General features: G+C 34.3%; 1 protein-coding gene across 3 annotated transcripts in view; it reads right to left on the bottom strand.

The window, feature by feature from the left end:
* nAChRbeta2 (nicotinic acetylcholine receptor beta2) overlaps positions 1 to 18,110 on the bottom strand; it is a 653,562-nt gene that overhangs the window by 26,037 nt on the left and 609,415 nt on the right. For 2 of the 3 annotated variants that reach the window (XR_010856576.1, XM_067123827.1), the window contains exons 10-11: positions 12,131 to 12,342; positions 841 to 956 (exon numbers count right to left, since the gene is read on the bottom strand). Coding sequence is in view for 2 of the 3 variants with exons in the window: in XM_067123827.1 (XP_066979928.1) it covers positions 841 to 956; positions 12,131 to 12,342 (328 nt within the window). In the remaining variant the exon portion in view is untranslated. Of the gene's footprint in view, positions 1 to 840; positions 957 to 12,121; positions 12,343 to 18,110 lie in introns of all 3 variants that reach the window. The other variant, XM_067123826.1, reaches the window with a different exon arrangement.

The following is an 18,110-nucleotide window of genomic DNA, read 5'->3' as shown; positions in this document are numbered from 1 at the left end:
CTCCAACCCAAAACAAACATCAGTGCTCTCATATCCATACGTGAACGTTCTACAAAGCACAAAGAATCCACAAATTTGCTGTGCAAAACACATGAAACAGAATGATGAGTGGACGGAAACGTGCAAACATACCGCTTTCCCAAACACAAGCCAATCTAACATACGCACACCACATAGGTATTTATCTATTATTGGCACCTCTACTTTAAAAATGAAAGTTCACATTCAGTCACAGACACTGCAATACCAAAGCCACAAACATCTCACAACTGTATGACAATAACAGCTCTACGTTACATACATACAAAACACGAACAGGTGAACCGCAATTATGCATACACTTATACGAGAGATTCAAAGAATGAACATGATAGACGGAAGGCCGGGGGTCATAAAGACGTCAGAGTGAAACTATCGACAAATTTTCATAAGGAGTAAGTCAAAAGTAAAAAAAAAAAAAAAAAGCTTTATCATATCCTTTTTTACCTTTTCCCTAGAAAATTCTGGTCTATTTTCTTCTAATAACCTGCCATCTCTTTATAAATATAATGATATCTATTGATTTTTTTCCTTTGAAGAAAATTTAATAACAAAATAAATGATTTCTCCAGAAAATTTAATAACAAAATACATTATTTCTCCACAAGGACGACTACCCTAACTATTCGGAATAATATCAAAACATATAAGTATACGAATAGCTTATCAAAAACTAAACAAAAGCACAGAGAGAAAAAACATGTAAGCTGGCCAACAAAATATTTACTGAACCGCATCAAAAATAAAGACCTACATGATTACAAAAGGAAAAAAAAATTCTGTTTTGTGAAGATAACTCACCTCATTATCTCTGTCTGCGTCCTTGATGTGCTGAGCAATATACTGGACTCCCTCAATCGCTTTTTGGATTTCAGGCGAGTAAGTTCTCTGGTTGTGGAGGTGACAGCCCCCAAGGTCTGTGCAAAGAGATTCGCGTTGTCAAATTAATCATATTTTGTAATAGTACAAGAGAACCACGAATGGCTTGCCTTATAGTAAGGTAAGATCATGGCATGCAAAGCTATTACCAATATAAAATATTTCCTACAAACTACTTTTATCATCAGTATCAGGATAGACAATTTTATTTTCATTTAAAGCTACCACTATGTACGTATGCAATTTCAATTTAAATTTTGCATTAAACTGGGCAAATGCTGACATACTCAATAATACACCACTTTTGCATAAATAATACAGTCGCGGTAACTTTTAAAAACAACACAATATACCTAGTAACTGCAGGAAAAGCTTTACAAGACGCAAATGGAAATAAATGTTTACGGGGAAGGGGGGATGTAAATCTTCTACACACCGATTTACAGTATTGTCAACCCCTTGTCAACCCATTATGTTTATCATATTTTTTTTTTTTACATAAGAACTTAAGAAGATGTGAGAGGTATATTTAACGAGATGGTGAGCTATGAGACTGAGTTTTATGTTAAGATTGCTCTGCAGATGGCATATGGCATTAACAAAGTACCTTGCAGATCCAAAGTGACATTTACAAACACTACCGTCGCTGACTACCAAAGTGGTCCACACATTCGTTTTGAAAAGTATGTTTCGTTTATTCGAGTAATCTTTAGTGAACCCTTTTATATTTAATAGTACTATGAGAAAATCAAAATGGTAATTAATCAGTAAGTATGTCAATGACACGCAAAGATCATCCAATGGCAATAGTCACTACCAACTGAATGACCATAACGTTACTAAACGGTCTCACGAAACAGGGCTTACAGATTCCTCAAAAGAATAGTAATATTTTAAAAACCAAACAACAAAAATTACCTCTACTTAGTCGAACAGTCTAAAATCATTCTTATTCATAGCCAAGGAATTTACTAAACCTCCCTTTTTAAAAAATCATAGTAAAAGTTGGCTATCTCTCAGAACAAAGCAGAGATGAGGCCTTTCAAACACTGTTCACGGGGTTCCCTTCCTCGGTAACTCTCAGTCCAGTAGTGGCACTAAATCTGCTTTTCGCTCTAGGTAAAATACAGACATCCTTTTACAACTGACATTGTTAGGGTATACTGTATGATCAGGTTCTTTTCAAGATATTGGTGTTGTTTCCTTCAAAACTTGAGTTCCCTTTGTCAGAACTGATCTCAAGACAACTCTTTCTCGATGGGGAATTTAAAATGGATAATAGCCGTTAGCTTAAGTATGTTGTCTATCACTGTACACTTTGAATCTGATTGCATTTTCCCCTCATGTATTTAATGTTCAATTCATCACTATACTGTATTAGATTTTATATCTTTTAAAATGTGTGTGTAAATGTAAATAATTTGTATACAAGCAAACATATCCATCACTGTCTCATTCATTTATCTGTATTGCTTCTTAATTTCAGTGAAATCAATTTTTCCATTGAAGCTTTCGCGTGAAATACTGCATGGTATCTACAGAATGAGATTAAATATCTTTTGCTTGAGATATTAGCTGAAAAGAATGTGATCAAAGATCATTTAATATCCATCACTGTCTCATTCATTTATCTGTATTGCTTCTTAATTTCAGTGAAGTCAATTTTTCCATTGAAGCTTTCACGTGAAATACTGCATGTTATCTACAGAACGAGATTAAATATCTTTTGCTTGAGATATTAGCTGAAAAGAATGTGATCAAAGATCATTTATTTTTCCTGAAGGCGCGCGATAATCCTGAGAGAGGACTGTAATCCTGACTGTAATTCTGATAGCTTTCCTACGCAACGTAAGATGCTTAATCCTCCAGATTACGCGATCTCTTGTCCGTGGGTAAGAGATGGAGATTTAACCGAGACACCTCTTTGTAGCTGAATCTCACCAGACTGAAATATACGCTGCCCGGGTCTTCTCTATAAGGGGAAAAATACCTCGATATATCACGTATAATCCCGTAGTCTCGCCATTTTTTCACCCAAATAGGACTTTAACTGGCTAATTTATCATGCTTCCAACATCGCCTCTCCAACAGCTGGGCTTCCATTCTATTATGTCAATTTACTCTTTATATTTCCCAAAAATAAAATGTTCACCCTTACCTAAAAAATTCCTAAGGATTTTAAGATCCTCTTTATTAACACATACAAAAAAAATTTACCTCTCTACCAAAATACTTAAAACACAAAAGTGACCATTTCTCTGTACAAATTTATCTGGGTAGTTCGATGAATATTTGGAATAATTTCTTGCATAGTAGTCATAAATATCATTGTTTGGTATTACACGAATGCATTTTATGGAGTTATATATTCTGATCAATTTTAAATTTCATTATCATTCAGCTGTACAAAATGAAAACTGTTCTAAATTCTGTTGCTTATTGGGGCAACTATACGATTTAGATTTCATTACGGTTCTAACGCACGCACTGCACGTTATTTCCTACCGGTTAGAACAAAAAGCGAACACACTAACCGTACCAATGCCTTTATTAATCAGACGAATTCGATTACTCTTTCCTCCCTCTGAACGTTACCGCACCCTTGTAATAAATGTTCCTAGTCTAATCACGCAATGTATATTTCAGGCTTCCCCTTCAGCTTTATGATTATAAAAGCTATCAACTATTAGTCCAAGTGGCACTTGTTCCGCTAAAGGGCAAAGACATACGAGAATTCTTTGTAATTTACTTTGCGTATATAATTACATACTCTCGATTCTGACCGTGAAGTGACTTGCAATTAGTACATAACATTATATTAATAAGAAACAAGAGTCCTTTTAGTGAGATTCTACCTTTTGCACTTGGTGCTGTGTTGCCGAAACAAGCTTCTCTTTTATATCAGTGTTTACTGCAATGAATGAAGCGGTTTATGGGGCATATGGTACATGATAGCTTTCATACACACATATAATGTGTGTGTATTTTATATATATATATATATATATATATATATATATATATATATATATATATATATATATATATATATATACACACACACATATACTGTATGTGTGTGTGTGAATGTAACTAAACTTGCTAACTTGTATAGAAATCCGAACCGTTTGACCGACCTAGACAAAATTTTGCACGCAACCCTCAGTAGACCCAAGAAAGGTTTTCGCGTAGGTTTCAAACCCGTACCCCCGCCCTCCGGGGTACCTTATTTATTGCAGGTCCTGTCAAAGACCCAGCCATGGGATAACATTTTGGATTGGTATGAAACGTGGGGTGTCGGAAATGTAGGTTCATACACTTTCTCGCTCAGTGTCGGGGCAAGTAGCATGACCGGAATTGCAGTCACGCTTAGAAAAATTTTTCTGCATCTCCTTTAAATTCTTTTGTTGTGTTAAGGTACGTGTACTATAACTGACAATGTTTTTTCTTTCCTGTGATTAATAATTGTGTCTAGATTTCATTGATTTAAATAAACATGTTAATTAAAACCACACACCACGTGTTACTTTCTCTCTAAGGTAAATGATCTACTGTCATTAGAGTTTTCCCAGGCAGCGCCGGGTTGGTCAGATATCTTTACATATAGGTATGTATATGTATATTATATAGAATCGGCTTTTTACCAAATACATATGTTATTGTAATACCCATAATGCCCTCATAAATTCTTGATTTCTACATACTTTTAGATGAAGCTCTCACTACAAAGCCCAAGATCTAAATGGCATAATATGAAGAAATTCTGACATCCGTAGCAGGATTCGAACTCGAATCCGGATTTTCAGAACGAGTTTAAAAAAATGTGAAGAAATCATAAAGTTTATATATATATATATATATATATATATATATATATATATATATATATATATATATATATATATATATATATATATAATATATATATATATATATATATATATATATATATATATATATATATATATATATATATATATATATATATATATATATATATATATATATATATATATATATATATATATATATATATTATTTATAGCCGACTGATCAGAGAGGCAGACACTTTGCTATCCGTGTAGACATCCCGGGATTATATATGTAATCAACGGATAGGTTTGCTTCAAAAGCAAATGGGTGTTACAGACTAAATACACACACAAAACAAAGCCACTACAACACCTTCTAAAAACATAACAAACATCTCACACGTCTCGAACTCTCGCCCTACCCGCGCAACAACTTCTCGCTGCTGGGAAGAAAGGGCGTTGGGTCGGGTATGATACATGAAACATACGCTACCGGGGTCTAAGCGATGTCAGGCAGGGCAGCCGATCGAGACTACAGGTCTACCCCAAAGCCAAATCAAAAGTCCTTCAAAAGGAGGCATCGTGCTTACCCCATACAAAAATGGGAAAAATGCACGTTAAAAGAAAAAAATATATATATATGCATACATATATATATGTGTGTGTGTAAGTACGAGTATATAAAATACCAGAAATGGAGACAAGAAAGACCAAAGTGTTTCCAGATGGTTTGGTGACTTGGAAAATAAAACAATGGATATTTTGTGAAACGGGCGCTATTAATAGGTCTTTTGGAGAATAGTCGAGATACATCGTAAACATCATGTGTCGACGGAATGTTACAAAGAAAGGTCCTTAGCATCCAAGAAAATGAAGTGTGCATCAAAGACAAATTCAGGTGAGTAGCGCAGCATGAGTGTCTCGAGTCTAAGTATAAACCTTCTGAGCTGACAGGCTTAAGTTTTTTGCTTGTTGATTTCATCCATAAAGTCAGGCAGTTAGACAATGAGAGAAGTCTGTTTTTGTTCACAGATTCATCTGGTTTACATAAGTTCGGGGATGTAGGGGAGAAAAAAAAATAAAATGAGAAACTATGCCTGGGGTGGCTAAGAGATGTACAGTTCGCAGCTAGTGTTTGTAGTGATGGGTTACAGCTTAGGTATGGCAGTAGAATCAGCGCTGATAGTGAATGTATATGGTTAAAAAAAACATGAAAATTGAGAGTGAAAACTAAAGTTTTGTGGCAAAGTAAACCTATGTCTAGCTGGGTTCAGAGAATAATAAAGGATGGCTTTGTAAGGTGATTTAATATCAAATGCAGATAAAAGACAGACAGACAGCATTGTCAGTGGTATAAAATTACTATAGTAAATGAGAATGGAGTCTCAAGGAAATATGTTTAGAAAGGAGCTTTCTTGTTGTAAATGAATGTTTATGTGTTAGCGGACGGCAGACGAAGTTGGAGTAAAATAGATGAATATTTAGGGTAGAGAAGAATGGTTGAAAATGTAGCTGTAAATATAATTTACAAAAATAAATTTGATAAGAACGATATGGGAAGATATAATGGATAAAGAACTGCCTATGGTTAGACACAGGTGTATAAAGATGAGATACAAATTTCCAGGAACGGGGGCACTGAATCAGCAGAGGGTGTTTGAGGGTATACTACAGTAGGAAGAAAGATACACTTATTAAGCAGGGGGACAAGTACATGAAAAATTTAGTAAAAATAATAATTTAAATTGCAGCTGAATGTCTGGAAAGCAGAAGTCACTTTTATGCAAGAGGATGGGTAATCTGATCAGGAAGAAAGTGAGCATGAAAAGACGGCAAATAATGATAACAGAATGATGATTATAAGCAAATATTTTATGAAGACTAAGAAGTATTATCAGTTGTTGAACATAGAAGTTAGAGAAATGCAGAACTAAATGGCACTTCCACTGTTTTGCCATTTAGTTCCGATCCTTTTTTCTACCATACAGTTGATTTTTCAAGTAAGACAAATGATGCAAGAATAGATAGAGAGATATCATTACGGGTTTTGACAAGAAAAAAAAACTGTATGTGGAAAACATGGACATAGAAACGACTTAAAAGTAAAATGATATGACGTGGAGGCTGTTAATGATACACAGTGTAGAACATGGATGCAAAACATTGGTATTTTGTAGTAAATATGATGGATAACAGTAGGCTATTTGTAGTAAATATGATGGATAACAGTAGGCTATTTGTAGTAAATATGGTGGATAACAGTAGGCTGAGAGAAAAGGCAAGTCAGTGTAGGTATTTCAAAGAAGGTAGTTCAAAATGTGCAAAAAATCTGGAAGAGCAATGCAGGACTAATGGAAGCCAGGGTTTAAATGCATGAGACTGCCGAGTCAGTAACCATAAGTGTTGAATACGAATGAAAGAAAACAGGGTGGAGCGAAAATTGGAGTGCAAAAGTTACTGGAATAGAAGGGCCCTATTATCCAAGAAAAGTGAGTCTTTGCTAGACAGAGGTGCACACTAATGATGAACCTTTAATGCAGAATTATAATATGGCTAATGTTGAAGTTGCAGTCTTCTGTGTACGAGATTCATCTAAGATACAGTAACGATAAGTAAAAACGTTTTCTTGTTTATACATTATATATATATATATATATATATATATATATATATATATATATATATATATATATATATATATATATATTATATATATATATATGTATATATATATAATCCTAATGCCTCCACCCCTAACAAAACATCTGCGAAATTCCGCCGCTTATGTCTTTCTTGTGCTCTACTTAACTTTAACCTTCCACAAGTCTCACTTACGTCAAACCCTCCCTTCTTATACTATCATCCAAGTGGGTCTGGGTCTTTTAAGTCTTATGGTGCCCCAGAAAAGCAACTGATTTTATCACATATTCTCCTATGGGTTATGCAAATGATATGCTCATGTTATCTCTATCTACTTTTCATCATTATCTCATCTACAGAAGGAAATGCCATAATTTTCCATACGGTATAATTTCTAACTCTATCCTGCCATTTGGCTTCTAATATTCTTTAACCTTTACTCCCAAACCTGAAAAGTATGTCAGATATAGTCTCGTTGTTATATGATTCACGTTCTTATAGCAACAGATATCGTACTATACTTGTGCATACCTTAGTTTTGAATGCAAGCTGTCTATCTGATTTCCAAATCTTATTCATCCTGGCCACTTTTTTAATTGCTTTTTTTTTGCCTTTCACTATATTCCTATTCGAGAGAACATGTACAGAATATCGTTCTTAAATAAATGAAGATTCTACATCAATACTCCTCTTTTTATCTACTAATATTTCATCCCGCATTGCATATTTTTCTTATTCTGAGTCTTAACTATCTAGATGTAAGATGAATTTCATTAAGCAAGCTTTATATAGAGCACCTGATGATGCTGTGGAATTTTACTTTGCAGGGGGTTCTTTCTCTAAACACTGGTTGCAGCATGAATGCAAGTTGTTTTTTCTCGGGAATATCTTCATATTCGGAGAAACACCGTACAAATATCTATTAATATACATATATATATATATATATATGTAATAAATATATAAATTTATATATATATATATATATATATATATATATATATATATATATATATATATATATATATATATATATATATATATATATAGAGAGAGAGAGAGAGAGAGAGAGAGAGAGAGAGAGAGAGAGAGAGAGAGAGAGAGAGAGAGAGAGAGAGAGAGAGAGTTATGTACTCTGGGTACATAACAAGGCTGAAGGCCGCACAACAATCTGATATCTAAAAACGCTGGAAGCAGTATTACCAAACAGCAGCCATAATAGGGAGAGACTCGTCTATCAAAATTAGACCTGGACACTGTTTGCAATTGCCACACTGACATGTATGCATGAACACCGTAAAGATGATATTCTGATAAGACTTAAGTGTAATGGTTCTATAGAATCACTAGAAATATCGTGTTATTAGAAGTTAATAGCCATTTCATAATTCCCTGCTGTAATTTTTCTTTTCTTTTAAGGTGTTAATGCCATGTTTAAGGTACAAATCGTCCATGGAGACTTCGATTCCGATTTAGTCCCGCTTTTTAAAAATCCAGTGTACCTCTGCTGATTTAAACAAATTATGTATATGGAAGTTACTCAACTGCCGTTGGTCGCAGTTGGGAGCAGAAGCACATTGGTCTAGAAACCTCATCCCACAATACTCCCCCAAAACCGTAAGTCTGGCACCTTTCGGAGCCACTCACAATCACATGACATACAAATACGGAGTATAAGTTATACAGAGTATTTTATATATGTATGTATGTATGTATAAAAAAAATATATATATATATATGTGTGTATCATATATATACGAGTATATATAAATTTCTGACTCACCTCGGGGCCGAACCCCGATCTTTCGAGTGAGAGGCCAGGGCATTAGCAATTGCGTCCGAACTGCTAATGCCCTGGGCTCTCACTCGAAAGACCGGGCTTCGGTCCCGTGGTGAGTTAGAAAATTATTTCTGTGAAACACGTTTCCATGTGTTCATTTCACCGTATATATATATATATATATATATATATATATATATATATATATATATATATATATATATATATATATATATATATATATATGACAACACTACCAACTACCATTCACAGTTGGAACACCTAATAGATAATTGGATTAACAGAATGAAAACAACAAGCTATGTACCGTTTTCATCTGCAGATTTTTAAGGATGAACGGCTATATACTGAACTTGAAAAGAAGGAAAAAATAAACTTCGTCCTCTTGCATTATCACCACCCTCTTCTGTAAATCTGATTCTTAGACATTAGATGAAACGTTCACAAAGTCAAACTGAAAATTCTTACTGTTACTGTTATTCAGGATTTTTCTGAAGCAAGACGCTCTCTTAAACTCCCTTTCTCAACTAAATCAATATTTAGGGAGGGAGTCTGGTGTGACTTGCCCACCAGTACAGATCAGGTCCTCAGTATGTAATGGGTAAAACAATTAACAGTGCCCAAAAGGATTAAGATTCTTAACTGAAGACAGTATAATTTTTCGTTTCATGATCAATAAAGGTTTTCCAGAATTTATTAATTGAAACTTTGAACTTTGATTTCGCTCGTATGCACTGCACCATCACAAAAGGCTTATTAGCACTGTGGAACGCCCTTCACACTCACTGCACCGTTGGACAAATTCTCGCCCTTGCGGCATACTAAGACTTTCTTTCTCAAAATTGCTCCCTCAACTTCCAGATATCACTTTTTCACTCTCCATCTTCTCTTTCCTCACTAAAATTCCGAACGATACGCGTAAACCTAGCGTTCTGTCTTCTCTCAAATCTTTTATATCCGTCCTTTTACCTACAGTGACTTTTTTACCGCATCTTTACAGACTCACATTTTCAATCCTATGTACTATGCATATGCTATTCAAGCAGTGTATCCCATCAGCCCCTAGCTTTTCTCCCTCATTTGTAGTCAACAAGCAAATCCATTCCAAAAAAAAAATCTAACAAAACCATTTGTTCATTCATTTCAATTTCAGCTTCATATTTCTTATACAAACCTAACTTATCTTTTCTTCAACCATCCATACCAACATTCACTTCTCCCCTCTCATGGCTTCCATTTATCCTTGGTATCTCAATCATAGTCCCCTCCATTTCAACTTTCTTTTGTAAACCCTTCCATACTCTTTTTTACCATCCCCCGTAGCACCTCTTCTATGTCAGAAACTATAACTTTAACATAAACAAACACATGGGCATTCTTGATCCATTGTCGTAACCCAAAACTTTTTATGTACTTCAGTTTCTCTCCGTACTCCATCCATACACGTACTCTTGTTGCAATCAGCCATGGAGACATTGCACCAAACCAGTCACACTCAATTTCTAACACAAGCTTCATTTACATCATTAAAACTCTTAAATAAATTGAATGTCAAGAAATTATCTTCTTCAACATACGTCTTCAACAACAGCCCCCTCACCCATGCATCCTTGACAATTCCAGCCATGAGCCTCTTCAAGGTCCAGGTACACAAGATTCTGATATATACTTTTAACTCTGAAATGTCTCTCACAGCTGTTTTAAAACGGACTACATCCACACCCCCTCTTCCTTGTCTAAAATTCAACATTTCTTAATTTCTATCAGTTCTTCTCTTAGAGGTATTGTTTACTATATATACATATATATATATATATATATATATATATATATATATATATATATATATATATATATATATATATGTATGTATATATATATATATATATATATATATATATATATATATATATATATATATATTTATCAAGGTTGGTTACAAGGATTATTTTTATAGTTAAACAACGAGAAGCTGTAAGTTAATACACTAAAATGTTAGCGGTGTAACTTAATTTACTTAATTTATCAAGCTGACTTAGGAGACTAAAGTTTAAAATATTTCATGGTATACAGTCTTGATTGGACAGACATTTATAAATACGGTACTGTATTCGCAATCAAGCAATTATTGTATACGTAAAAACTCTTAAATAATTCTAAGCTATTTCTCTACTTGGTTTGCTTGCAAAAACAGTGCGTATAAATTCATTTTTTAATGATTAAATAAATCAAAAAGCACTTCAAATCTACACTTTTGTGCCTTCTGCTAGGCTTCGTTAATGGAAGCATTTATGGGTCAGGTTAATCTTACATACACTCTTGTGGACAATCTACGATACATGATATAAGAAAGCTAAAAAGGTTAAGGACGTTCAGTCTTTATCATATCAACTATCTACCTTGGGCTCTGATGTCTTGTATAAAGTATTACTTTTACGGGAAAACAACCAACATCTACAAACAAAATAATTTGTCAGACCTTTAATAACCTCCCTTAGCAATTCATCAAAACATCTAAAATCTTTACACTTCCGAAAAGTGAGGAGAAAACCTGAAATTTATTATTTTGATGAAAAACAAGAAACTTTGAATGTCATTTTCAGTACAGTTCAACAGTTTATCACATTGTATAAGTTTTCAACTGTTGGAAGACACAAATCAAAAATCAATAAAACTGAAACATTATTCCTAAATTACTTTAAGCTTCTCTGCTTAAAGTATTGAACATCTCTTCATGAAAGAATTCTATCGGCAAATATGGGTAGGCAGTGCTGCTCTTAGTTTTGGCGAACACACTGACGTTCCATCATTGAGGCAAACAATAAAGGAAAAAGCTTCGGCGAATGATTCAGTTTCCTTGATCAGTAAGTATTAAGAACTCAGAACAGCTGTCGATATGCGTCAAAGGCCTTAATCACTAGAAGGGTACACAGATAAATACAATGCTCACCACATTTACCAGCAGAATGCGAAGTCAGGAAATCTTCATTAAACTTGAATCCGTTTCCTCCGCCTCCGCCACCTCCTCCCCCACCACCTCCACCACCGCCACCACCTCCACCTCCTCCTCCGCCGCCACCACCTCCACCCCCTCCAGCACTGCCACCATTACCATTGAAGCCCCTTCGCTCGCCACCTCGAAATTCTACGAAGGCATCGTTGTATGGATCACTGTTGACAGAAAATATTCTAAATGAGCCAAAGAGAACAAGTATATAGGGTGAATAAATAGAATATATATTCACCCTATACAGAATATATATAGAATATATAGAATAAATATAGAACAAGTATATATTTACTGTATATAGGGTGAAAACGTATTAATATTCTCATTCGATGTATTTAACTGCAACAGTTTCTCCCGACTAATTGCTTCCGGTAATACCAAGAGAAACTGAAGATGTATATACTGGAATATGGTAGAAATATAACTTTTGATGTACTGTGTGCACTGGAATGTCTAAATACATTAAAAAAAACATGTAATTTCTGTTTCAAATGTAATAAAATAATTAGTTTCATAAATTCCTACTAACAAACAAAGCATGTGTGTTCCAGGAAAACGAAGAATGACCAGCGACTGAAATTGGTCATAATTTAAACAATGCTTCACTGAAAAAAAAAGACACGTCTAGAATGTAAGAAGCTTTCAGGATCTGCAAATGAAGTGTGAGATACAAGCATGGAAAATTCATGTCATATGGTTATTAATGCACAGTTTTAATGGTTTAACTTTATACATACACACTCACTATATATATATATATATATATATATATGTGTGTGTGTGTGTGTGTGTGTGTGTGTGTGTGTGTGTGTGTGTGTGTGTGTGTGTGTGTGCGCGCGCGCGTGTGTATGTGTGTGTGGACACATCATTTGTTACTTACATAATACACACACAAATATATACATATATATATAATTATATATATATGCATATATGTATGTAAAGGTGTATGTATGTAACAAATGATATGTACACTCGTGTATACATTGTAATGCCATTTAAACTGTATCATTCGGAAATGCTGGACTCGGTTCGACATGCTGTACTATCAATTAAATCCGGAGAACATATTCTCCCTCCTCTTTGCTATAGCAAGAAAAGTTGTGGGTGGCAAACAGCCTTCTCACTGCACAAATACCATATCATTCTCAGATAAAAGGATGGTTCGTTTCTCTCTACTGTACAACCTGGAATATGACGATTTCATTCCAGGTCACTGTAGTTGTAAATCTGCGCCCTATCTCATATTTGCTAGTTGACACTTAAACGTCTATAATGTTACAAAAATATTCTGAATGTGCATATCATAATGGTAATTTTTTCCCCAATCCATAAATGCTACATGAGACATGGCAATTTAAAGGAAGACCCAGTGAAGATTTTCAGTGCAGTAAGCTTGTCATTATTAGCTCTAAACAGAAAAAAGCCACAGCTACTATATTAATTATTCCCATTTTACACATTTCTTTCTACCAATGATCTCTCCATCTTTGGTGTTTCACAGAGATTAGTGGCAATGTGACAACTTGAGCTAAAATTAGCAAAAATGTATGGCTCCATATTTCGTGGCTAGACAAATTCCAGTTCCTCATTTGCGTATCGTCGTTTATGCATCCATACAAGCGTTATAAATGTCATGTATCACAAACACAATATATATTCCTCAACTGTCCGCTCTTAAAACCAAGGTTACAATTTCTCTGAAATTTAAACCATCTGGGATGCTAGCCGCATGAAAGACTAAAGACCAGTCTTGTTTTTAAAGCAGCTTCATTAGTAATAGAGATGTTCTGCCATCAATCTACTGAAACACTAGTCTATGAAGATTGTCTATGAAGGAACTCCGCAATAAGAAAATGTTAACCATTTTTATATTTTCTAAAACCGCACTGGAACCTACCAAATAATGAATTCTATAACGATAACTTGTTTTATAGCGATGATTTTACAAATGGAGTCTTGGCAGCTTTCATGTTCTAGTTAATTTGGTAGCAAAAAAGAAAATGGTTTAAAATACAATCAGTTCTCCAAAGATTCTGTTTTGTCACAAAAAAAGTGAGACTCCCTCTGCTTTCTTAAAATATACATATTTGAGAATGCTTGGCTCTTTTGTTGGTTGCTCAACCTCCATATTTAATGACTGCCTGCTTCTGTGAAGGTTTCACAAGCAATGCGTATCCTTTGGCAAACTTGTATAAAATATGAATTTTTATGCCTACAATGGTTTTAAATGGGTAAGAATGTTTTCCTTTAAAAATACGAGAACGCATTCGATGTAAGGCGAACCGACATTATCAATGAACAAGGTAGATTCAAAATTAATGCTGATGGTGGTCTTCTCAAGTGAATTTCCAGTAAACATGTCAAGGGAATTTGCAGTCAACATGTCATGGGAATTTGCGGCAAACAATGGGGTTCTATAAAGGAATGCTATTTCTCCTTGGCTGTTTATCTTCCGAAGATTATATTATGAAAAAGTTGGTCGTCGATGGAAGAGAAGGTTTAAAATTCCTAGCATAATTCCTTGTGTAATAGTCAACATAATTACTTATCTGGAAAGTGGAAAATTGCTGGGGCAATTACCATCCAGAGATGTGACACTTCGCCAGTTTTTTCATGGAGTGAAAGAGTTCCTCCAGGTAACAGTTTATTACATTTTAATTACACGCGTTATCTCCGAGGAAGTGTTGAAAATATCCTCATAAATATCATCTCATACTTTACCTAGCTGAGAAGAAAACGATGGTAAATTCTCCTACATTTTTATAATAACAAACTTTTAGACGTATATTTTCTGAACTTCATAAATAATTACATTAGTATCGCAAGAGCTGACAATTTGAATTTTTGCCTGAATGAAAACAGAATTCTTAATTTGAATGGTTACTGAATTTTGTTATAAATACATAGACATATCAAAAGAATAGAAAAAACTTTCATATTTGTGTGGTTACAATTAATTTTGTAGTGCTAAATATACACACACTCAAACAAACACACACACACACACACACACACAAATATATATATATATATATATATATATATATATATATATATATATATATATATATATATATATATATATATATATATATATATATATATATATATATATCTATCCCACAGTGGTCCCATGGATGAAAATTTAAGTGATCCTCGAGGGCAAATAACAGAAAGAGGGTACGAAGCCTTTCGACTTTTATTCTACAGGGAACTAAAAAGTTTTGAGAAGGCAGTATGAAGTCACAAATAACAATGACAACACCTTAAGTTACTTAAGTATGCTGTTACTTAAATCACTTTACAAAATGACTTTTTTTGCAAAATATCTATGAGCTTGGTTTACTTTTGAATCATTAAAAATGAAAGTTTTCAATAATTCGTTCATCTAAGGAGGACCATCCCTTAAGTTCATGTTTCTTCAAGAATTAATGAGGTAACCTTTCACTAACAATTTGTCGTGTATTGATGAATTTTTAAAAACTACTCTAGCTAAATTCCATTCGCTAGGGTGTTCAAAATCTCTTACCAATGACAAAACAAAATGCGTACATTTATGCTGTGTCACTCTCTTGTACAGTTCCTCACAAGACTGTCCATTGTAAGTTATTTTACAGGTTGAGCAATTAATTTCGTACACCCATCCTGTTGGCATCACTGGTTTATTATACAAAATGAAGTCCTGATGGACGAATTATTACTGAAAACAACAGTTATTTTCAGACTTTTTAGGCTACTTACAATACATAAAAATTTACACGATATGGCAAAACAAAAATATTTTCAATGTCAAATGTACTTGACCTGTCATAATTATGAAATATTTTTGGGGGGCTCTTTGGCGGCAACCAAGAACAAATTTTAATGGATAACATAATTCTTCTGCATTTTCATTCATGTTTTGGATTTCTTCTACAGATTCAGGCTCACAATTCTGTATCCTCGCCAATACAGTACATACCTGAGCAGACTGATCGTTGTACGTAACGATGAAGGCTGAAACAACTGTCAATAATAGCATTCACTGATGTTGGTCTGCGATATGATTTTAATTTAAAACCGTTGCCCGTTCTCATCAATGTCCAATGACTATTTCCTCTATTTCCCGGCTGAATTCTATGGATGGAACCAGGTCATTCAAAAGTTCCAAAAACTCTACGAAGTCCTGAGCCAAAGGCCACAGGCAATCGTAATCATATAATGCAGGTATTTGGTTTCATAAAATTCCATTATATTTGAGAAACTTTCAGATAAACAGTTCCCCACTGCCAAACCAAAGATCTGCCTTTAAAAACAACCAATAAACGTGAAAGTACTATTAACTACACTTTACCACCTTAATAAAATTATGAGAAACAGGATCTATTTAAGTAATTTTTTCTTGTAAAAACTGATGCAAATCATCAATATACACTTCAGTAAACAGTGAATTAACATAAAAAAATATTAAGCTGCAACTAGTATCTTTTCCTTTTCATCTTGGTTATAAGCTTTTCATTATTTTTAATATGTGCCTCTGATATATTTCCTACGAGCGGATTTAACACAAATCCTATTCATTTTGACAAATGATAAGGGGCTGAGCCTACCGAACTGATAATGGACCTGAATTTTAAACTGCCATCAAATAAGAAAGAGTGGCGCTAACAGCAGAGAATCTCTTAACTAGTTATTGGTGAGATTTTAAGATAAATTTTACAGCACTAGTTTTTCCTATGTATCTTCATCCGATAAAAGTTGATAGGCCTTTTCAATTTATGAATTCTTATTCAGAATAACAATGCAGTTTGCGTATCAGTTTAGTTATACGAATATCTTTTTGTACCTCGCAAGTTTTTCAGTGTTATCTGGCATCTTAAAGGCATAGTATGCTTTACTGCGAATTACATACGGCATATGCACATCCTTCTACAATCAAAATATTTTCAGAGTTTACCCCTTTTTATTTTATTTTTTTAAATCAACGAAACCCCTTTAGCTACTGAAAACATGTCAGCTTTGCCCTAAGCTAAGCAAAAGTTCATACCCAAACCTTAAACAAGTTTTTCGTTCTCACAGATTTGAAAAGAAGATAAATTTACCTATAAGTCCGGGATACTTTTTGTTGTCCGTCTGTAAAAAAAACTGTCCAATTTCCTATCTAAGTTAGCTCGATGTTCCAGTGTAACATCGCACTACATTCTACACTGTACCTAATAACATTACATTGTTCTTCCGTCACATGATTACGCAAAAGTACCTTTGCCATTTCAGTGTGTTTTAACGAACGATTCACTTCATTACGTTTCGTCCTTATCCATGCATCCAAAATCAGACGATTCATGTCCGAGAAAGCTTTACGATCCAAGTTACGCAGCCTCTTCGGTAAACAAGATTTTGGCGTAACAAGCACATCCAAACATTTCTTCAGAAACTGTAGTTGTCGTTCCAGGCGACGTGCCTTCATCAAAGATTGCTTGTAGTTGTAGAAAAGTGCTTGCCAACAAGATGATGTGGACAGATCTAAGCCAGAGACAAGGGGCGCGTGAGTTTAGTTAAGTCTTGTATTTCCACAGTGGTGCCGTGGTTGAAGAATAAGAGATCCTATTACGAAAATAAAAGGAGATACCACGACTTTCGACTTTTATTCTGAAGTCATCATCATGCCACTAAACAGTTTCAAGAATACCGTACAACTTACACACGAAAGCAACATGGGGTCACAGATAACAATTAAAACACATTAACAAGCTATTTGGTAGCAATTCGTCCATCAAGAATTGAATGTTGTGTAATAAACCAGTAATGCCAACGGGAGGGGTGTACGAAATTACTTGCACAACATGCAATATACCTTACATTGGACAATCTGGTAAGGATCTACAAACAGCATAAGCATAATTTATGAATTGTACATTGCTCGAGAGCCTGTCACGTAGGAGATTTT

This window comes from Macrobrachium rosenbergii, chromosome 21, assembly GCF_040412425.1.
Source record: "Macrobrachium rosenbergii isolate ZJJX-2024 chromosome 21, ASM4041242v1, whole genome shotgun sequence".
Taxonomy (NCBI): Eukaryota; Metazoa; Arthropoda; class Malacostraca; order Decapoda; family Palaemonidae; genus Macrobrachium; species Macrobrachium rosenbergii.
Note: the sequence above shows the minus strand (reverse complement) of the source record. Positions and strands in the feature narration are given on the sequence as shown.